Source organism: Hippoglossus hippoglossus, chromosome 15 (assembly GCF_009819705.1).
Source record: "Hippoglossus hippoglossus isolate fHipHip1 chromosome 15, fHipHip1.pri, whole genome shotgun sequence".
NCBI lineage: Eukaryota > Metazoa > Chordata > Actinopteri > Pleuronectiformes > Pleuronectidae > Hippoglossus > Hippoglossus hippoglossus.
Window position 1 is genome coordinate 11,655,642 of NC_047165.1, and position 24,140 is coordinate 11,679,781.

General features: G+C 42.2%; 1 protein-coding gene across 2 annotated transcripts in view; it reads left to right on the forward strand.

Annotated features, from left to right (window-relative positions):
• Positions 1–24,140, forward strand: part of golga7bb (golgin A7 family, member Bb) — a 172,580-nt gene that overhangs the window by 134,522 nt on the left and 13,918 nt on the right. Inside the window, exon 1 of one of the 2 annotated variants that reach the window (XM_034608362.1) lies at positions 19,166–19,308. The exons of the other annotated variant lie outside the window; for it this stretch is intronic. Within the exon in view, the coding sequence (XP_034464253.1) occupies positions 19,297–19,308 (12 nt within the window). The 5' untranslated portion in view covers positions 19,166–19,296. Of the gene's footprint in view, positions 1–19,165; positions 19,309–24,140 lie in introns of those variants that run through there. 2 annotated transcript variants of the gene reach the window in all.

The window sequence follows — 24,140 nt, forward strand, 5'->3', positions numbered from 1 at the left end:
GCTGAGACGAGCGCAAACAGTAGCTCGCTTGCTCATCAAGTTGAATTTTTTAGACTTTGGAGGCGGAGACATTGGCTCGTGCTCCCCTCCTTCGATTGGTCTCTTGAACACTCAAATGCCCAGCCTATCTCTGATCTTAACCCCCGCCCCTTTCATTTCTCTGTTCTCAGTTGTAAACTTCGTGGATCATATATACAGCTGTCGACACAAAAAGCCGATGTTACATGTTATTTAGTTTGGGGACCAGACGGGGGGGGGGGGGGGGGGGGGGTTTCTCCTGGTGAATGATCGTGTAGTGTGTGACCCAGTCAGTGCTGTTGTATGAACTCACAACGACTGAAGGGATCACAAAATTCGTGTGGTGTGAACTGCACAGCGGTCCAACGACTTTGTAATCATCAAAAATATGGGAATGAAGGAGTTAGAGTCATCTCTATATTACCCCTAGCTCAAGTAAATTGTGCATAAACAACATTTAGCATTGGCCTCTTGTGTGGAGTTTGTCATTACGCTTGTGGATACTGTTCTGTGCGCTAGTGGACAAATGCTCACTCATGAGGTTTTGCGCTCGCGGATTATGAGACTTTATAAACACGTTGTCTTGACAAAGCACAGCTGCAGCATTTAGTCGACTTTGCACGTTAAAATATGGGAACTCTTAATGGCTGATTTCAAAAACTTCATTACAAGCTGGACAAAGTTTACAACAATCGCCCCGCCTCTGATATTTTTGTTTATCATTTTATCTTGTTATTTTAAGATGTGTGACGAGATCACTTCAAAGTAAAAGATTTGAACTGTTTTGAGGATTCGACAGACGCCCACAGATGCTGCAGTGAAACCTCACTCAAGTGTAATGAACTTTCTTTTGTGGCGGCGCAGGAAACCTTGAGTCAAATGCTCAAAGCAACTGCAGGTCAGGCCGAGCCAAGGCGATGCCGGCCACGTTCACATAAATGCACATGTAGAATACATGAACGTGGGGCTCTTTGAAACGCTGATGCATTTATAAAAGAACGGCAATTGTTTTGAAGCTCACCAGATTATTTATTCTTTGTGGTTCACAACCTGTATGTGAGTGTCCACTGTACAGCTGAGCAGTTTAGCACAGCTCTCAGTCTTTACGGTAAGTGTTGCTGTTGGTATTGTGAAGCCAGGGGTGAAAGAGTTGTGTTTTCAGGCTGTTACTGCGAGATCTGCTGTGATTTATGAGCTGTAGACTTCATTGTTAAACACTTTCCTGTCACTTGATCTGTTTGTGTGTGTGTATGTTTGTGTGTGTGTTATCAATCCATCTGCTTGTCTTTCAACATATAATCCCAAATATGTCAGCGAGGACAGTGAGAACCCACTCTTCCTCTTCACACTATCTCTCCATCTTTGTGTGTGTGTGTGTGTGTGTGTGTGTGTGTGTGTGTGTGTGTGTGTGTGTGTGTGTGTGTGTGTGTGTGTGTGTGTGTGTGTGTGTGTGTGTGTGTGTGTGTGTGTGTGTGTGTGTGTGTGTGTGTGTGTGTGTTTCCACATGCCCTCCCCTCTCATCTCTGTAATGACCAGGGTCATCAGTTAAGGATCAGACCTCACCTCTGTTGAGAAATAGAGAGATAGACGTTTCAACAAACAGCGAAGGATTTTCCCGTATCTCAGTGAAAGATCGTGTGATAACATTTTTGGGCTGATGGAAGAAAAGGGCTCGGCATTTATGTTACGTTCAACACTCATTACTCTGAGTCCTTGTGAAAGGTCTCTCACTCACTGGGCCACTGAAAAGCCAAACACTGGATCAGGCCTGTGAGATAGATCTGCTGATTATCGGGAGATTTATAGTCTCTTCTGAGCACCTACTTCATAAGCGTCTCTCTCTTAAATGAGCTGGAACACTTGAACGACATCATCTAAATGCATCTGATCTAACAAGGCTGATAGCCGAGCACTTATTGTAATGGATCATCTTGGGAATTGTCCCATACATTATCCACGCCAGTGACTTGGTATGCATATTTCTACGTACCCCTTTTTCACACTGTTTTATGAGTGGGCCCACAAGGTTATTTTCACAACCTTTCACATTTATCAACATGAGCAATTCTGACACAAAGTTAAAATCAAGAGAGTCAGGGCTTTTTTTATGGTGCCACCGCTATAAAAATTGTGGATGTACTCCAGTAATCAACTTTATGGACACAGTGACAGCACTCTGGGAGATTTAAGTACAAGATTCAAATGAAATAAAGCTCTGTTAGGTGGAAAATATGAAAACTCCAGCTCATTTCAGCCACACAGGTTTATCTGAGGCAGTTCAAGTTCATGAAATATAAAACTGACTGAACAATTCGATAATTCTAACCCCCTCTTAATTCGTAGTTATAATAAACTCCATTACTTTACATTAACTTGGGAGGTATTTTTGTCCAGAGTGACTCACAGTAATAATTGTGCTCAGAGTCAAAAGCCAGGGCAATAGCTAGATGTAATGGAAAATTGGTGGGAAAGGTTTTTGTCTTTTTAAACAATCATAACTTATCTGTGACGCATTTCTATTGCTGCATTCACACTGAACACAAAGCAAATTTGTGTGTTGAATGAGTCACTTGTGTTTTACTTGTGGTACAAGAACAAGCAATATTTGCTTCTACTCCTCTGGAAAAGAGGAGAGGATGACAAATGGTTGATGTAACTATAACTGCTGCATTGCATTTGTTGGGGAAACACGACAAATCACTACACAATATATATTTGTATTGCTATGTAGTTGTGAATTACAACCCCTCCTGTTAGGGGACAGCGCTCACCACCGTGCCTTGTGTGCACATGTGTAAATAATAGAATTGTGGTTCCAATTTTTTAATTTTACAAAAAATGAATGTGTGAATTAAAGAAAATGTGCACGTTATTCACACATAGTGGACAAGCTGGATAGAGTTTCATTACTAAATGTTCTTCCACAGGAACTGTACTGTATTTATAATGTCCTTGAGCAAAGTACATGATTGGAGCTGTTAGTGGCTTGTAGCAGCAGCAGCAGACGCCTGAGAAGTACAAGTGAAATGTGCATGACTGAAGGAATGTGACATATTACATAAGACCATGTGTCCTGCACGAACCCTGCCCAAATAAATGAAGGTAAGAACAAACTAGTTAATTGTTAAGCACAATGGTGCTTTTCACTAATCCAGTGGGCAGACATGCTACTGCACTGTGTTAGTGGAAGAACAGCAGTCTCACATTGGCAGCGAGGCAGCTGTTCCAAAACCACTTCATCTGTCCTCCTCCAGTCTGGTTACCATACACCTCTGCTGGTTTTGGACAACACAAACTTTGGAATAAGAAAAGCATAATTCTCTCCGCTCTCTCTCTCTCCTGCTCGCTCACTGTGTCGCTGTGTCTCTCTCTCTCGCATGCACATTACCCCACACATACCAATTTGCACAGATGAAAAATGTCAAGGGCAGACCACCTGGCTATTCCATGCCTGGTCAGAGGAAAATCTTCCTGTCTTCATCAATGAGGCGCAGTGTGCGGAGCGTGCTCTGTCCCACTCACATATCACAACCATTAGACAGGCATGTGTTGGGCAGGCTCCAGGGCAGTGCCTGCCGCTCGGCTCACTGAAGTCCCATTCAAAGTAATCCACACCGACCCCGCCAATTTCACAAGTGCAAAAATGTGTAACGGGGAGAACTCGCAGTGTTCAGATGATCCTTGGGTGGATTCAGTGGTGTGGAAAGGTCTGTTCTGCAAGCTCAAGTGCTGCTGTGTCAGATGGAAGAAGCACTAAGGTACAGCAGGGCTTCTTAGAGTTTTCCACTTGATGACCTGGCAACGGACCTCTTACACAAACAGGTCCTTAAAAAGAGAGACGAAATAGAAACACAAAATAACCGGTATTTGTAATATTTCCATGCAAGTAACTTCTTATTACACTATTGGTGATTCAAAATTGAACATATTTTTGTCACTATGGTCCCCTAGAGTTTTATTACTGCACATGGAGCAAGGAAAAGTATAAGATTAAGCAAACTTTTTCACAATTTGTGATGCTCGATAAGAAATTACAAAAGTTAACACAGTAAAACATTTTACAACAGGGAATTTAAGCTGAAGTCAATTCAAAGCAAACATGAAAGCATAAAATACAGACGTCCATAACTTTAGGACAGCTCTTCAAATACAATACCCCAGGAAGTAATAGTGTTGGGGTTCAGCTTAGTAAGTCTAGATGCAGAGTGTTTTTTAATCAGAGGTCAAACAAGTGTATCAAGATCATCTTTATGGAAGCTTTTTGTCCTGCATATGACTGATGCAAATAAGAATTAAGTTTAATTTGTTCCCTTGATTTTACTTATTTTATGATCAAATTATAAAAATAAACCATGTATCAGATCACAATGTGAAAATAATGAAAGGAATCACTCAGAGTTATGAACCTGGAGTGAAATATCTGCTGAATCTGCAGCTTCTCTCAGCTGGTTCGCTCTCACAGATCTTTTTGATTTTACAAAGCCAAACACGTGTCTGAATTAGTGATCTGTCTGGCTCAGGTCTATTTTTTCCAATGATTTTCTATCCTACTGTGTCCTGTGCCCTCAGTCAGGTTGCAATCGCTCTTACAGGAAGACACATTTACAGTTTGCTTCCCCTCAATCCACAACAATTTCATAAATCTCGAAGATGAAGATAAACCCCCCTAGAAATAATGAAAACTTTACAGTGTGATTTAAAGTAGTGATTTCACATGACCCCATTTAAAGACCCTTTATGGTTTTCTTTACTAGAAAGAGCTGTAGGCTCTGATGTCCTGGTTGTCACAGACCTGTATGAGCGAGGTGAGAAAAAAATACGAGCAGCTGCGGTTCCTTCTCTGCTAGAATCAAACTCTAGAGGCGCCAAAGATCACACTATATGAGCTGGTTTTGGACTGAATTACACTGTAGCTTCTATTGAGGCACTGCTGCCATTTCCAAGACAAAGGTTGGAGGATTTCTGTGTGTGGGTTTCTGTGCTGTGTCATTCTAGATTAGTAGGCTAAACTCGGTACTTACTGTAATTAATCTAAATCCATCCAGATGGGGAACGCTTTCAGCTTCATCTACTAAAAAGGAAGAGCCATAAGACTCTGTTTCCTTCGGGGACTTTCCTCTCGTTCTCTCTTTCCTTTTAGTGACAGTACAAGTAAGGCTCTGAGTCACAGGACTGCTGTTCTCCTCCCTCCATAGACTCAGCTCCTTTCCTGGCACTGACAGATACTCTTTCTGTCTCTGTGCCTCCTCTTCTTCTGGCAGGTGATGAAGACGTCTCCTGATCCCTCTCTTCACCTTCATCCCTGACCGCCCCCACACACATCCTCCTGCGATCGTCTCTGTCTCCACATTCATTGCTCAGGTCCCTGCCCCGATTATTGTTGCAGTCTGGTTACACTTTGTGCCACTTGACAGGTATAATTTCCCCCCCCAAAAGCCTTCTCCCCTTCCTGTATGCTGACTGCTGTCATCCTGGATGTATGGCTTTTTTATAGCACTAATTGTTTCCATTGGATACGGTACATTATACATTAGCCATGGTGCTGTAGCTCTACAGTCATACAGTAACCACTTTGTCTAGTCTTTACCAAATTTAATACGATCATAATAAATTGAGGCTAAAATCCCTCTTCTAGACATAAAAGAACACATTCAAATCTAAGTTTGGTTTATTATTCTGGCCTGTTTGGACAAACTCAAAAAGACTGTTTGATTCCGACGACTGTCTGGAAAACTCCATCGACTACATTGATCATCACAGCTGGAGAACGAGCACTCACCTCTATAAAAAGTCATTCTTTCACTGCAGCCCTTTAAAGTGGAATCTTGGCAGAGTGTGAACCCCTGCGCAGCTACACGACCACATCCAATAACCCCTTTTTCATATTCTGCGAGATCCCAGACAAATTTATTAAGGTCTTTTTTTTCCTGCTTCCATATGAAATGGTCTCATTGTTGGCTCCAGCAGTGAAACCATCCCTGCAGCTTCAATGCATTATCCTGCTACTCCTCTCCTCAAAATGCAAACCAGCTTTTTGAGCATGTGGACCCTGACACAGCGCTGCCAAAACATGGAGCACAAATCTCTCCCCCCTTTTCCTCTCTTCTCTCACCCTCTCCTTCCCGCCACGGCCTCACCTCTCTTTCCCTTCCTTTAGACGCCGAGAATGTAAATAGATTTCGGCTGATGGCTGACAAGTGCGCTAGTTTGTCTCTGTCACTGTTGGGAGATGGTGGGACATTTGGAGGACGGTTAAAGCTCATGTTCCTTTGAGCCAGAGAACAGGAGAAGGTGTAATTTCCTGAGTCTAAGGCCCAGGTGGTCTCTAAAAATAATCTGGGCCCTCACAGTTTGGAAAATGGCTGGTTGATTAAAGGTGGCCGAGCCAAGAAATTCTCTGATCTGGTCTGAGGCCACCCTGTGTGGCTCAATCTGTAGACCATGCTACTAAGACAGCCGGATTAATGGATCCACATAAGAGAGTTCAATCAAGCAGGATCAGTCCTGTAAACATGCCGGATTTTTTCCATTAAGATCCATAAATTATCCTGAGAAATATTTGAAAATGTTGAAAAATATTACCGAAAGTAAAAAAAAAATATTCCAGGATCCACACCCTGAACCAGATCCTCACCAAAGTGTATTGGCTTCTTCCCTGACCGCTACCACATCCTTCTTTCAGGTTCTATGGTAATCCATCTAGTCGTTTTTGCTAAATCTTTCCTACAATCCAACCAACAAACTAAAATGGCACTCGGCGGAGGGCATACCACAGTCCCCTTAAAGGGATAGTTCACCGAAAAATGAAAATGCACTCATCTACTTGCCACTATGCCAATGGAGGGGTGGGTGAAGTGTTGGAGTCCACAAAACACTTCTGGAGTTTAAGGGGTAAACTTTGTTGCAGCAGAATCCAATACAATTTTACTTTTAATACAGAAGTCAATGGCGACCTAGACTTCAGACGTAGTAAACCAACTGAAAAAACACAACATGCCTCCAAACTGCTCGTGTGGTGTCATCCAAGTGTCTGCAAGCCCCGACATTCATATTGGACTTGAAAGCGCATCATTAACACCGGGTTTTAAGCCTCAACCATTAAACCTTTTATTTTTCTGTGAACTATCCCCTTAAATACAATCAAGCTGCAGCAAAATTTCAAACACTCATAGAAATCAGAGACCTAAACATGCCTGACTGTTCTCATCAAGAACCATGAATTATTCTCTGTGAAATCTACTACAATGTCTCACAATATTAAAGAAAGTGAAAAAAACGAAAACAAAAATTGAACGGGTTCTTCCGTAACAAATACCACATCTTTTCACCAAGTTTCAGGGTCATCAATCCTGCTGTTGTTTGAATCTGGCTCACAAACAAACAATCAAAAAGAGAAGGGTGAAAACATCTCCTCCTTGGCGGAGCTAAAAGTGACCTGTGTACTTATCCGTGCAGTTAGATGTAGGGAGTCTGGGGAGTCGGTGATCATACACGTGTGCAGCCACGCTCTGCGCCGTAATTAACCAGCGTTTCTGCGTCTGGCTCTGGCCGAGCTCAGCGGCGGGCCTCGTCTCTGAGTGTGTCGGAGCACAAAGCACTTCAAAGCAGCAGCAGCAGACCGGCAAAGACGGCGAGATGACTGGGGAGATAGAGAGGGATCAGCACATGAAGGGAACCGGAGGAGGAAGAATATCTCTGTGAATTACACTCCAGAGAGAGAAAGAGGAGAACAGTGAATGCACTGCATGCTGAAGTTATTATCGTCTTCCTCTCTTCCAATTTTTCCCCTCCACATTCAAACGTCACGTGTGTTTACGTTTGAGCTGTGAGAATTGAAGTTGGTGTGATTGGGGGGAAGCTTTCTGCTTCTGCGTTCTTTGTGTCTGTGGATATTTTTTATGATTTTAAGAAAAAAGAATTTACCGTAAAAATGTTAACGTACATGTCTTTGCTTCTGTCTCACACGTCCACACAGTTCAGCTCCTCTGATTGAGTTTGAACGAAGCGGCCAGCAGTTCTGGGAAGAAGTGGGCAGGGTCCAGCTCCGTGCGGCTGCTTCCAAGTATCTGTGATAATACAAAGCCTGTGTGAGTCCCTGTGGGTGCTCACGTCCACATCATTGTGTCGTTCATTCATTTGTGTGTGCTCGCAAGCTTGTGTGTGTGTGTGTGCGTGTTTATAATGAGGCCTGATGTTCACCCTCCACAGAGAGTTGAGCTTGGCTTTTTTTTTTTTTTCAAAGCCTGGAAGTTGTCAAGAGTCACTGTTACTGAGCTTGTTATCGTTGCTTCATACTTGAGTTTTTCATCTTTTCTTATGCAGGTGCAACGGATAAAAAGTCACAATACTTGGACTACTGTGTTTTTCTCTTGCGCAGATTTGAATTCTACCCTTTCACATCTTATTCTTTTTTTATCAATACTTGTCGTGTTTTCCTTCGCTGTGATTCCAAAGCAGTTTGTCTCACTTTTAATATCTAACTATATGTGTGGTTAAAAAGTTGGGGTCTGTGGTATAATCTCATGGGTCTGTGAAAAGTTTCCAGATTCATCCATTAAATAATCATCATGTAATTTGGGAAATATTATGATATTAAATATTAATATCGTTCTAAAACATTTCTCTTATGTTGTCCTTCCACATAATTAATTATGAGTGTAAAAAAAAAGGTTATGACAAATAAGGGACATGAAGTGGTCCCTGGAATATTATTTTTTTTTGTTAAAGGGAAAAAATTGAGAACTTAACGTCCTTTGAGAATAAGTTTGATTGCACAAATATACTGATTATTGTAATTATTTAGTATCCTCAGCTCACATTCTTTGGCTTTTCCCCTCACAACTGAGGCACTATTTTCCCTCTGATTGTTCATTTTGATTAAATCATTAAATAACTTGTTGTGGCACTACAGCTCAAAATGCCATTTTATTAAAAACAGATCAAACAATCCCGTTGGTTATATTAAGTTTCTTCTGCATTTTTTTCTTCAGACGATTGAATAACACAAGCCCTTCTGTTCTTCCGTTGTTGGTCTGGAGCTCTGCTCTTTTTTTGTTCGTGTTCTTTTCCCAAACGCTGATTCATGGAAAAAGAACGACAGATATTGTGTATCAGATAATCAATCAACGATTAAGCTTCTCTTTATCTGAACAGTTTTTCTAACAAACAGCCGAATTGCGGCTGTAAATATTAGTGTTGCTCTTTGGAAAAGGGATAAACTTTTTATTGTGTCCTCATGTCTTTCTTTTTCCAGCTTTTTCTAACAATTTAAATACTTAACTTTTTCTCTGTGGTCCACTAGAGGGGGCAGTGGGCACAGTTGATCTTTGGCCTCTGGCTGAACCGTCCTGCTCGGTTGTCTCTGGATTTAAAGAGCTGCTCTTTCTTACGATGCCAAAGTACCTTGATTCCTCTGCAATAGTGGAAGGGATTTAACTAAGCCTACCAGCATTTCACTGTGATGCCTGATGCTTTATGATTCAAACAGACCTTGGCCGGCACTTTATTTGATTGCAAGTCTTTGTAAGTCGGGTTTGTGTGTATTTTTAATCAGAAAACACCGTATGTAAGCAGCGCTCGGTCGTACCTGCTGCAACTAAATGTCTGGAGGAAGCGAGCGCTGCTGATGGAGAGTTGGATGACACGCTGACGCATCGGCCCCTTGGGGCTCTGCCATCTGCTCTGCCATCTGAATCCAGGAAACTGGCTGGCTTCACCTTTCTTTCTACTATAAACTCCACCGGGCCGCTCTCTACTTCAGCCCTGGCGAGAATAAAGCCTCCCAACAGCCTGAAACTCTGCTCTCACTGCGGGCTACAACCAGGCACGCTTGGCTCACAGCCTCAACCCTCACTTTCATTTATGATTACAGTCATTTTCATACGGTAAGAATGAGAGCTGTGTTCCTGTCTGATTTAATGTAGGAGACGTGCATTAGTCTATTTCTCTGGAAACGGATTACTTGCAATCATGAGGCTCATTTTGTGACAGTAATAAAAAATGTCTTCTGCTCCACACCTGGTGGTTCTTCATGCATGCGTGCCGCAGCCCCTCACCAGCACATCGGCACGGACCTCCTCTCAGTCCTCACCGGAAATGAGCTGGATCCCTCTGCCCTGTAAACAAATAGTTGCCAGATAACTGGCAGGCGGCTTCCCTGGTTGTTTGATGGAATAAGTGCATTTTAATCTGCGCAGAAACTTGGCTGCGAAAACTCGATCCACGGCCAAACGGCACATCAGAACTCCGAGGGGGGATTTCTTCTCTTTTCTTCTGTCTTTTTCCTTTTCTTTCCCCTGACAGGCTCATTTTTCTTCTCTCCGTTGAGCGGCTGCTGGTGGTGGTATCATTACACCCCACCATATTACAGAGCACTCTATCATGGGGCTCAATCCAACCGCTTTCATGCTTGTTGCTGTCAGTATCACTGACGGGGACTCACTCTGCGCATAAATTCTGTACGTTCAACAAGTCGACCTTTTGTGTCTGGTGTCTCGCTGTGTGCCATGTGTGCTGCCAATATTTCCCCGGTACCGGGACAGGAGCTGAAAACCTAAAACCGTCATCCACTGAGGGAGAAGTCTTTTATTTCAGGCTTGGTATCCTCTGTTCACCCCAGTGTTCATTCAAGAGGGGGTGGACATGCGGGTCTCAGTGCTCTTAAAACCATTAGTTTTGTAAGAACAGAGTGGTCTCTCCTTTTCTCCCTCTCTCCCTGATCTCTCCATCCTGGCACTGAAGAGGACCCTCTCTCTCTTTACATTATTGGAACAAGGCCATTTGTACTGTCATGTTTTCATATCTGCGTGTGTGTGTGTGTGCGCGCTGGTGCATAATTTACTCACTTCCTGTCGTGATGATCAATACTGCTGACTATAATCTCGTTTAATACCAGTAGGCCTTCATGGAAACTTCGGTTTTAGTACCATGGAAATTATTTCTGTCTGGTTTGACTCTGTTTAGTCTTTGTTATAATAAAAAGAAAATAATTAATATTGATCCACCACAACAAGCTGTGTTTTGTTGGGTTTTGTTGGGTTTTGTTTCACAAATCGTTCCCCACATATTCAGCTTTATTTGTTTTGTTTCGTGAAATAAACTTTTGTTAATCTCAGAGTTCTGATCCAGAAGAAACAAGCTCAGACTTTCAAAACAATCCGAACACAACAGCTTCTTCAGATTGCACAACCTCGTTAATAAGAAGCAGATTTAGTTGATGCTTTAGTAGAAAGTAAAAAGTGAGTTTATTAGAAGCTTCAATTCGATCTTACGAGCTCAAGAAGCATAAAATCACATCAGTACATTACATTACATTGATGTTATAATAATAATAACAAATCTAAACTGTATTTCAATAGGCCTCAAAACCAAAGTTACAAGGTGCTTCCCACATTAAAATGTGGAGTGCAAAGATAGAAAATCATAGAAAAGCCAGATCGTACTCCCGCAATACAATTTAACAAAATGTTCAACAACATTGAAACAATAAAATATCAAATCTATAATAAATACAAACTATAAAAATTCCAGATGAGTTTTTAACCACTTCTTAAACTGAGGCACTGATTTTGCTGATGTGATGTTTTCTAAAACAAGCTGAAGCCATAAAAGCATGATTCCTTCTTTTTAAGCCTGGATCAAGGGACTTTTAACAACATTTGACTCTCTGATCTCAGGCAGAGCAAGGTCAGGGGTCAAGGATTCTGAAAAAGAAAGAATCAGAAAGAAGAAGAAAACAGAAATGAAGCTGCTGTTTACACGTACTGTAGTTCTGATACATTGGGACATTGTTGTAGCATTTGGAGACGGCACCGACACCAGGAATTTATTTTGGTTTTTATGGCTCAAAATAAAATGGTGCTGAAAAGAGTGTGACATCGTGACAGAGAATGTTTCTGAGTCACAGAGAAACACATGATTATTCTTTTTCTTGAAAGTATAACTCATTATTCATAAATATATATTCCACTGCATTAGGAGCTATTTTGAAAAAAGAAAAATCCCCTATGCCTCACTAATTAGTTTTATTTTGGGGACCTTTTTGTTTTTACACGACACAGTAGCAGCCGCTAAGGTGAGCGAAACCATGGCAACAGACCAGACATATATGTATGTAAGGGGCAATGTGAGTTCCACTAGCTCAGTGGGAAGAGATATATATATATATATATATATGTGTGTGTGTGTGTGTGTGTGTCAGTGAAGCAGCAGACCTGGATGTTTTCTCTCCTATGAAGCCTTTCCACATGGGCCCATCGCAAACCTGCAGGAGCTGACATGAGCCGTCAAGCATTTTAAAGAGCTGCAGAGTCACAGGAGAAAATAAAACTGTTCTCTGCAGCCTGTGGATTTTGTGCTTTTTCTGTTTGTGTTTATAAATCTAGACTCGTGATTTTACAAAGCTCTAGATTCAACGTGTAGACACCAAATCACCTGCGTGTTAACTCTGACTGTGGGTTTCCCGCGGGGAAGGGACAGCCATTCTATGCCTGTGTGTGCCTCTTTAAACAAAGCTGAATATGTCTTTATATGGCAGTGCGGCAGTGCGCACATGAGCGGCCGAGGCAAGAATCTGTTGGCTCATCTCGTTTGTCTCATCTCCTTCCCTCTGGCAGCGGACACACTGAAGGACCACAGTTGTCACCGCAGCGCACAGCGAGATTATTATTATTCGGCACGACAGTGAGAAGCCTGCTAAACATGGCTTTAATGGGATCGCAGGAAAAACAATGGATGGCGTTTTCGAGCAGTAACAAGATGAAGTGTTTGTGTCAGTTTCTATCAAAGTCACATTGCGCTTTTCATTTGTCAAAGGACAAATGTCTTCTAAATCAAGCCGTCATGGTGCAGTGAGCAACAAGCAGCACGGTCGTCTTTCTGTTTGTCACTGAGGTCAACTCATGATACAAGAAGAAGTCATTTCTACCTCTAAACCACTTCATGTATCCCTTCATCATTTGCATAATGTGAGTCCCTCCTGGAGGGGCAGGGGAATTTCCCTCCTTGTTGTTGTTCCTTCCTCGCCGCTAAATTAACAATATTGTCGCTCACCAGGGATTATGTTGATACAAATCACCCCCTCTGTCTTTCTATGTTTCCCTTTTTATCTCTCCCCTCCCACCCCCCTCCCCCCATTTCCTTCCCCTGCCTCTGAACGCTCAGAGGAGCTACAGCCCGCCGATGCTTCTCCGCTGATCTGAAATTTATGAGAAGAAGATCTGTTTTGGCTCTGGAGCGTCACTCCATTCCAGCCGTCAGACTCAATCGCATTGTAATATTTTTATCCTGTCCTGGAATGAAAACATATTTACTTGCAGCTGTGTTAATATTAAGATCAGTTAGTAATGTCTGTCAAGCTGTTATTGGAAAACAGCCCTGACATCACATGAGGATTACTACAAAGAGGAAGTTTTTCATCATTTCTGATTGTGTTTTGGCTCCTGCAGCGTTTAATGGAGAACACACAGAGACATCAGTCTCTTCAGTTCATCCGTCCGTGCCAGCTCCAGCAAACTCCTGCTATTACTCACAGGTCTTCCTCTCCGCAGGTGTCCGACATCCCTCTCTCATTTACATTTCCTATAAATAGACTCTTTATTTCCTGTTATGAATTCATTCTTTTTTTAGCAACTTCTTTATTAAAGATGAGAAAAAAATCAACCTCGGAGCTCATCGGCTATCGTCTGAGGAGAATTTGCCTCTGGGGGCAACGACCAATAGTTTGGGGTTTCTGCTGACAGAGGACATCTGGGCCGAGACTCTGTCAGTTTGCTGTACACTGTAAAATTCATATTAATTCATTCAATTTAATTTTTTTAGAACAAAGTTATAGAGAAACACCGCAGTACCCACAATGTGCAGGCAAGGGCGACTCTGAAGAGAAACAAAACTCAGACTCGATGTGAGCAGCCGTCTGCCTCGACCGGTTGGGGTGAGTGGAGAAAAACTCAGAGAGGTGGATGTGGCTCCTCAATCAGTACGAGCAGATTACTCTCTATCAAACGTCCTTTTTCATTTATCCTTAGAGTTTGTTAATGATTGTCAATCTAGACGATGCTTCGTCTTGTGCAAAATGGACTGATATCTCATCTGGTGTTTAAGTAGCCAGCATTGATATCAGATCAGCTGTCCCTGAAATGAAAAGTCTTTGAGTTGAGAACCAGTGAGAGACACAGACAAACATTCTTGCAGCATCGGGCCTCACAGACACTAAATAATCCAGCCTGTAGGGCTACTTCTGAAACATGGAGGATGTGTGGCTGATGGTTCCAAACGCAGATTCACTGAAACAGATGACTCATGGAGTTACTTCTTTTTTCAGTTTGCCTTTTGGTTTCCACAACGTTGGATGGTATTTGAGGAGATGTTTATTTGCTTTGAGTTATTCCAATTTAACGTATTTTTGGTTTGAGAGTTCTCATTTCCTGTCATGTTGGAAGAGAACAAGATCTCTTTCAATATGCTCCTCTGACAGTATTTGTGTATTTATGTGTGAGATTCCCAACTTGTGGTTAAGTCAATAGGAGAAGGGGTGTTTGCTGTGGCACAATGCCCAGACGAGCCGGGGATCGCAAACGCTGGCGTGCATGAATCTTGGTGTGAATCTTGTGCATCACCCCCTTGTACAGGTAGCATGTGCATGCAAAAAGTAGACGCTGATGTCACTGGGAGACACATGCAAGCTGCACTACGTAAATAAATCTGCTCCGGAGCTCAGATCTCAACAGCAGTGGATAATATAGACTGTCTGCTCTCACATCCAAACCTCCCAGGAAACACTATCTGCTCGAACAGTGTTCAGCTCTGATTTTACTGCCAAGAGGAGGGGGGGGGGGGGGGCAGGTCAGCATTCCAGGACGGCCCAGTCAAACACACACACACACACACACACACACACACACACACACACACACACACACACACACACACACACAAGCAGAGACACACACACACAAGCAGAGACACACAAAGCCACAAACGAGGACAAGACTTTTCATGACAACAACCAAATGCAAAAACAAACAGATTTGCGCAATTGTGGGAAATGTCAGTGAACCTACCAGTGCAGTCACTTCCCAATATCTATTGCAAAACTTACACACACACACACACACACACACACGTAGACGTTTAGGGACACAGACACATTCACACAGGTATCACTTACCATAGGTGCAGGTTTATTTGAACTGTGGACGACCAACTGTCCCAATGTATTCCCTCCAGTCATGATAAATGGCCTATATAAGATCAAAACTGACACTGAATATAGTCAAACACTAAGTTTAATGAAGTGCTAGAGCTGGTCAGATGAACCCTGTTCCACGGCCCAAGTGATGATTTTATTAACCTCACAAGTTGAAACCACATTAACCAAGAAACCCCCGGCAGAGTGCTTCATAACGCTACCTCAACACTCCAGTCTGAGGACATGAGAGCAAAAGAAACCGCAGGAATATTTTGGTGTTTTCTTTAGTTCATTTTTTTCTCTTTTCATTGCAGGGTCAGTATCACCATCTTCAGCATTTCACAGCACAGGCTCCAAATAGAAACTGGCAGTTTTGGAGAGAAGCGGAAACCAAGAATATTTTGCTGAAATAAATATTTCATGGAGACAGAGATGTGAAAAAGGCAATGTGTGTGTGTGTGCGGGTGTGTGTGTGTGTGTGTGTGTGTGTGTGTGTGTGGGGGGGGGGGGGGGGGGGGGGGGGTCATTATGATAATTTAAGGCTTTTTAAAAGTTATTATTTTCTGCTGAAGTGCAGATTCACACTCACTTGCAGACCAGGATGAGATGTAATTTGAAGGCATCTTCTTTCATTATATCCTCAATATGAATAGGAATGCATGTGTTCGGCCATGAAGGAAGTTAGAATTTAACAAACCAGTCATTTTATTCAGCAGCTTTATATCTGCTGACAGCCCCCGAAGATCAGTCATAAAAACCAGGCCCCAACATCTTTCCTCTCTCAGTCAACACACAACCAGAGAAACATTTCTGTGTCCATCTTGAAACCAAATAAAAACATGTGGGACAAACCTTCATACACTCACTGGCTGACACTGAAACATGTGCTAGAACTTTACCACAGACCCCAGCTGCTCACACCACTGACCTGCGTATAAAAGACTCGGTCTATTGGTTCAACACTTCACTGTGAAATATCAGTTTTCATCAGCTGATGACAGGATATCTTGAAAATGAAGGATTACGTTCATTTTACCTTCAGCCACATAGAGATTACTGCCAGAAAAGCAAACATGCTAACGTAACCATGATAACGTACTGAATGTTAGCGCGCTACCGTGCCAGGCAAACAAACTGCTCACACATTAACACCCAGCTCAACAAGCATGGCAACATTTTGATATATACATGTATATACAGTATATATATACATGTGTATACTATATATACACAGACACACACATACGCATGTGTGTGTGTGTGTTTGTATATACATATATATGTGTGTGTATATATGTTGATATGCACATGCACGCACACACAAATACACATACATTTTTAGATATATTTATATGTATATGTGTGTATTAGCACTCAAATATGGATGTATGTGTTTGTGTGCGTGTATACACATCTACATACACATCTTTACTGTATTTACTGTATGTAAAGATCCTAAATGGAAGAAAAACAACAGTCTCGGTATCATGTATGATTTACAGTATGACACATGTTTACATGACAGCGATCTCGTAGATTTGTGAATTATCAGCCATGTGTTTCCTGTTGTGTGTCACAGACTCACATTCCAGCTCGAACATTCAGTCTCATTGTCTTCAGTTCCACGTCCAACACATAGTGAACATATAAGAGACACTGATAATGAGTTATAGCCCATCCACTGAATAGTTCCCATAGAGGCTCAGGTTTTTCTACTACATGTCTGTGTAAGTGTGGCTGAAAGCCTTGAGGAGAAAATACACTGAGGAATACTCACACTCACATGCACAAACACACACTGATTCACGTGCACACAAAAACACGTGAATGTGAATACAACTGCTTACACCCCAAAGGAATCTGTGCCAGTGTGTGATTAGATATGCATCTTTTGAAACAATCTGGAGCAAGCAGCGGGATCCTGGCAAATAATATTAGTTCTGCATAATTCTCATTTTGTTACAGCTCTTCCATCTTATTTCTGGATTCCGTTTCCATTCACGAGAGCTGGCTGCCGCTGTGTCTTTGTGAATACATTTGTGTGTATTTGCATGCCTGTGTGTGAATCTGAGTGTCTCTGCCAGAATCCAAGCATACCTCAGGGAATGTGTATTGTAGTGACAGAGAAAGTGACTAATTTCAGCCCGTCATGAGTCATTGTGTTAAAAAATAGGAAATACGGGATTTACTGGAAAATTGTGCGTTTTCTTTCCAGAAACTATCTTTCATCCAAGTCTGTTTCATCGAATCCAGGACATTTTCCTGTCCTAAGGAGCACAGGAAGCTTTTATCTGCCACATTTTTAGCCATACTTTTGAATTCTAAGTCAGCCTTCTCAGTAAAACCTTGTTCTTCTCATGTTTCGGAAGAATTTGCTATTCTGGAGAGAAAGAAGGGGCAATATAGCATCTCCAAGTGGCATCTAATGAATATTTAATATGGTGCATTAAACATATGTACTACAGTATGAGTCACCACAGTGTGGCCACTTGCTTGTAGAGCCCATCTGCTTTTACAGAACAGTGTTGGCTACAGTAAACACACAGTATGACTCTTCAGCTTTCACTTAATATGAAAACAGGCTTACATTTGAATACCCTACAGCCTCTCTGCATGCTGGCTGTGACAAGTGATTCATGCTTAACAATAAATTCAATATAATATTTCCCTGAGGACTCACTTTGTCTGTCGACTTAATAATGTTCTAATATATTTTATCTCCTGGATATCAGTGCAGCTCCTCTGTATTCTGAAGAACTGTTATTGTGGCGTTAATAAAGCGCTTTTACCAAAGGGAGCTTATACAGTGTAGATTTATTATGCAGGATTTCTTATTTCTTATTATTGATTTGATTATTTCTTATTATTGATTTGATTATTTCAACGACCTCTGTCCGTCCTGGGAGAAGGATCCTTTACTTATTTCTCCCCCTTTGGTTTCTGCTAAAAGGTTTTTCTTTCCTCACTCTAGTTGAGGGTTACGGGCGGAGGATGTCTCACCTTGTTGCCCTGTGAGGCAAATTGTGATTTGTGAATATGGTCTATATAAATGAAATTTGATTGATTGACTGATGTCATTGCCTGGTTAAATCTTTGTCTTCATCTTCTGCCTTTTGGTAGTTAGTTGAGCTTTATTTCACACTCATAGGTCCTTATCAGTATAAAAATACAATCTAAATAATTATCTGCCACCTGAAGCTTTGTCAGCTTTGCATGACTATAGCTATACACTACATGTTGTGTACACAGTAAGCTCTGAAATGTGCTATTTTAATATATATATGCATAGAAAATGTGCACGCCAACATGTTGCCTTGTGCAGCAGTTCACGTGCACGTCCTCCTTGTGAGTGAAGAAATAATGGTCGTTGCTTGTCTGGGCCGGAGTGGATGCAAGTGGAAACAGAAACGAGGCACTTTGTGTGAATTATTGATGGTCAATGAAACTTTTAAAAGCTGCAGACTTTAGCAGTAAAAATCTCCCATTTGAAGTGAATGATTCGATCTTTCAGCTGTTTCAGTTAGAACATCAGCACCAATCGAAATAATGGTTGACAGACAGCAGCAAGTATCAATGCCCTGGATTCAATTTGTATTATTTTTGTTTTCTGAATCATTATTATGATAATTATTATTTCATTTATCTGCTTTATCATTTTTGTAATTTTTACTCTTCAGTTCTATGTTGTGTGCTTGTCTGTGTGTAGTATTAGTCCTGTCTTTGGTGTCCTCCTCATCCTGTTGTTACATTTAAATTTTTGATATATTTTTAATATTTGTTGTATTCAGAATTTTCAATAAAAAGTGATGGGGGGGTCTCTCATTAGAAAGTCTGACCTTGAAGTCCTCACTATGCACTAATGCACGTGCACTTAGCACCCCCCCACTTCCCATCCTCACCCCTATCTCCACCCCCATCTCCATCCGCACCCGCGCTCTGCACGCCACTCTCGTGCGCGCACCCACACGCGCGCGCTCGACGTGTCCGGTCCTCCTCTCCTGCGCGTGTGTAGTCGCCTTGTCCCGCACGGCACGAGCACACGGCTGTTGGTCTCGGGACGGATCCTCCTCTGCAGCTTCTTGCACCGCAACATGGCGACAGAGGTAAGAGATGCTGCTTCCTTCATTTTAACGAGAAGAACGACCCGAGGTCTCTGAGGAGAAGTGCAGGACGGGAGATGCAGTCATGTGCAGTGAACGTCTTGCTCGCTTCGCCTCAGGTTCTGTGGGTGAATGTGGAGCCACATCAGGCGGCTGCACTTGTTATAAATGAAAAAGAGTCATGCATTCTTTTTTTTATTTTTATTAATGAGCCTCAATTTCACTTGGTTTCCTCACTGTGATTCTAGATGTCCAGCTCTGGAAACAAACACTGCAGTATCATTACTAGAGTCCTAGAGTAGTTTCTCTGGTTTTACTGTGTACTGGTATCTGTAAGAATAAAATGAACATGTAAATTCCATTAGTTACCAAAAGACATTTCTCCCAAATGCTAAATTCAACAGACACTGGAATGAAATGGCTGCCACACACGCAGAGATGCAGATTTAAGACAAATCTGAAGTGGTCGCTTAATTTATTTCTGGAATCATAGCTTATAACAGCGGTGTTACCATAACTACATGTACACTGTAGTTTCTCATGTATTAACTGGTAAGGTGGAGTAAATCCAGTTGAGCTGAGGAGACTGATGATGGTGGAGCAGTCAGCACCATGGACAGGGACACTGTCTCCCCTCCTCCCTCCATACTTTCAAATCAGCTTCACAAGCCTTTGCATCTTAAATTAGCCACATACATCATTTTCTTTAACTACTGGTTTTATTTGTATTTATTATTATTGTATTTTTATCATTCATACCCTTAACCTTTTAACATTGTAGTTTAAATTTATGTTTACCTTATTTCGATTGGTGTAACCATGTATTTATTTAGTTGCTGTTTGAATTTAAATTGTTTTTTTGTATTGCTGTACCTCGGCACCATTGAAAATGAGGGTTCCGACTCAATGTGTCTTCCGAGGTTTTAAATAAATGATGATACTGAAGCTGCTTTTGCAAACTCATCTCTCTGGAGTTGTGCTTCTTTCATTCCTTTCAAATGCTCTGTATTTATATAGAGCTTTCCTCATCTTGATGACCACTCAAAGCACTTTGCAGTACAGTTTGTCCTCTCTTTATTCAAGAGTGTGGTCTTTCAGTCTAATTCATTTCATGCTCTCACACTCAAATATACCCTGCTTGTGCTCAGATTCTCTGCGCTCCAGCTTCAGCTCTTCTCCTCGCGCTCACGCTACTCCACATTCATACGGTGCATTTACTTACTTTCCCTATCACACTTCTGGCACAGCCATCAGGGGCGATTCAGGGGGTTCAGCGTCTTGCCCAAGGAGACTTTGGCACACAGGAGGGGAGAGGAGCCACCAACATTCTGGCCAGTGGAAGACCAGCTCTACCTCCTGAGCCATAGCCAACTGATGGTTGGCAACCTTAGCAGAAGATGTAAGCTTGTTAGGTGAGAGGTGGTGCAGCAGGCAGAGGCAGGATGTTACGTATGCTGCGTAGATCACCCCGACCTCGGGTCTTATCACCAAAAATTCTCCTGTGTCTTCGTCGGTGTCTTCTACGTGTCATCAACAGCCGAACTTGCTCACGGTGAATCCTGCCGAGGATGTCCTGCTGTTTTCTTACATCGGCTCCTCTGGAGGCTCTCACTCTCACATACAGCTCCTCCGGAGAATATCTGGATGATCTCAGGATTTCATCTTCCTCTCCCCACTTTGTGTCCTTGGTCACCATCACGCTGAAGACATAGCTGCTTTAGTTATCATAATAATGATCTCAGTGGAGGAGCCTGCTGTTAGTTTGGTGCAACTTTGAAGCAGCTTGCATGTGCCTAAGCTTATACAGTGTGTGTGTGTGTGTGTGTGTGTGTGTGTGTGTTCATATGCATATTAATTTTATGAGTGGATGAAGGTAATTCATAATGCTGCTGCAGGTAAAGCTTCAGTGGACATTGCTGAGCAGGATTCATCATCTTTTTTTTCCTGAGCCGGTAATACATTGGCAGAGTGGTCGTGATCTCCTCTGGTGGTCTGCCAGCAGCCGTGTCCAAGCCATATTAGTTCCGCGCGGTCACGTACACACGCATGCGCACAAACATAGCATGCACATGCACATACAAATACATATATGTGCAGCCAAGAAAGAGTGAATGTCCAGCGCCCATCCTTTATCCATGGCATATTTAATGTGAACAGGCTGCTGAGATGAGAAGCATACTTTATTTCCTCCCCATCGCCTCCCTCTCCCTCAATGAGTGTCTCCCTCCCTCACTAATTTATATTAGAACTCATTCTCTGACATTTATCGTGTGCCAAGTCAGCAAACGCACCGCGTTAAGTGACTGAGTAACAATCAGCTCATGGTGCAGACTCTTTGTGCTGCATGGACGCTCTCTGGATCCATTAAGTCCATGTCTGGCAGATCCTCCTCCTCAGTCCGTCAACCAGTCCTTGCTCGAGTCTGCTGAGGAATCGAAGCTGCAGTAATCACCTCAGAAGACGGCTCGCCCCCAGAACATCCTCCATGAGAGGTCATTGATGCATTAAGTGTAGTCTTTTACTTTTAGTTTGAATTGTCATAGAGGAGTTTGGTTCTTTTATCTGCCCAGCCCGTGGCTATTTGGTTATTCTGTGCAGAGGATTTCAAGAGGCTATATTTCTGCACCAGAGAAATTTCCCTGGAAAACTTAATCATGATAAAACATTATAACGAAGTGTGTAGATTATATTATATTATGCCAGGCTAAGTGGTAACCAAATTACACTGTGGATTTACACTTGAGCATCATAACAGTTAGAATTAGGTTTATGTGTTTAATGTCGTGACTGTTTGGTTCCATATTTTATTTTAAGTATTTTTATGAGGCTCTTAACTTGTAATATGTCTTTCTCATGTCACCTATTTAACTTCATTTAGTTAGAGTGCAAACTCAAACTTTTTTTTTTTTGTCTAAATTTGCCTCGGGATCAATAAAATATCTTTCTGTCTTGACTAAAAGTAATAGATGTGTGGGTGGAGGGAGGATTCAGACACGATGCAGAGACTCTTAATCGAGTCCTGACTGATCAGTGTGACACTTTGATATTGCTGTCTGCTCGTGTGCTATATTTAGACTCGGGAATAGACTGCATTTGAACCCTGATCTCCCACGCAGGAAAATAAACAGCAGTACTCTGCCAACAGCAAACATGTATCTTCCAGTCTTAAATGGAGACAGGCAAGAGCTTTACTCTGCCGGTAACACCAACACCACGTGACCAAAGAATTGTCTCGTGAAGCCCTCTACTATCAAAGCAGGACTTGGGCAGTTGTAAGTTACAGGATTCCTGGTCAGTCAGGATGAGGTTGGGAGAGGGAGGTTGCTGTCATCATCTGTCAAAATATTACGGGTATCTGTATGTGGCTCTTGAGAACTTGAGAACCGTCTAATCGGCTTCACACTTGGCACGTGTATCGTTAGGGCCAAAAGAGATGCATTGTCAGATTTGGTGCGATTTGGACACATGATACCTCCAATATGAATAAACTTTAAATAATCAGGCAACCAGCGCTCAGTAGCAGTGGCGGCTGGGACTCAACATGTGTGACGTAGTCGATCAGAACAAAAGGTTCAAGGTTCTACGTACTCTACAGATCTTTGAATAACCAGGTGAACAGCTCTTTGTGCAGCTGCTGGTCTTTACTTCCCACGGCTAAATTAATGCAGGTCACATTTACAGTTTCAGAAAGAAAAGCTGCATCCAGCAGCATCTATAGTCCAAGCAGGCAGCTCATTCCAAACAGGCAGGTTTAGAACAGGCACTGCACTGTGATTACAACTGCACAGTTGTAATCAATTGATTGTGAAAAGTACCACAAGGCAATTCTCTTCTCCCTCTAGCAGTTCATTAGCAAGGGACAAATTACGCTTTAGCTTTAAACTAGCCCGGCTCAATGTGTGAATGAAATGTACCTGCACTAGTTTATACTTGTAATTACATCAGTATCGGATTGCACTGTGATGTAACTGCTACTATGACCCACGTCTACAGTTTGCTATCTGTAAAATAGCTCATACATGCACACAAACCAAAACAATGGAGGCTAAATGAAAAAAATCGGTTTGTAGGACTTGGGTAAAGAAGCAAACCAAGTGGGGCTGCAAAAGTTCCTCTCATATTTTTCAGTTTATCTTGTAATCTGACACTCCTCAAAATGATGTTGTACAGTCTCAAACAGATTGCAACCAAGATTTCAATTGAACTAACTCACAGATCGGAGCATGCAGACTTACAGTCTTTGCCGCAAGGTTTTAAGGCTCCTTATCAAACGGAGTAAAACGTGTGGCCTCTCGTTTGGCCAATCAGTTACATTTTTGAAATACTAGAACACAGTGTCACAGTACGTCACCTTAGAGACAGATATAAAAGGTTTGACCCTTTAACCATGACATCCCCAATAGACCAAATGCTTTTAAAGTCTCTACGTTGATTAAAATCAGGGGAGTGGTGGGAGAGATATTAAATAAATGGACTCTGTGATTCATGGGTGACCTCGCAGAGACATGACTCCCGCCTGCTTTGCTCGGCTGTGAGCTACATGTAGCACAGACATATAAGGCAGAGACGAGAGGGTCAACAAGAGGCTGAAACCCACCATGACGTCCCACAGCCCTGAATCAACCCGCCTCCTCGAAATTCATTCACTACACTGGCAATGTGGGATTATGTCGTGTCGGAAAATGTTTGTGTTTTTTATGTAGTTCTGCATTTAGCAGCAGACTCTCCAGCAGGTGGCTGGTATGTTGCCGTACGTGCAAAGCTATCAAACTATCACACCTGATGCCGCAGTTCACATCCATGATTCTGTCTGTGGTTTGGTTTCAGCAGCAAAA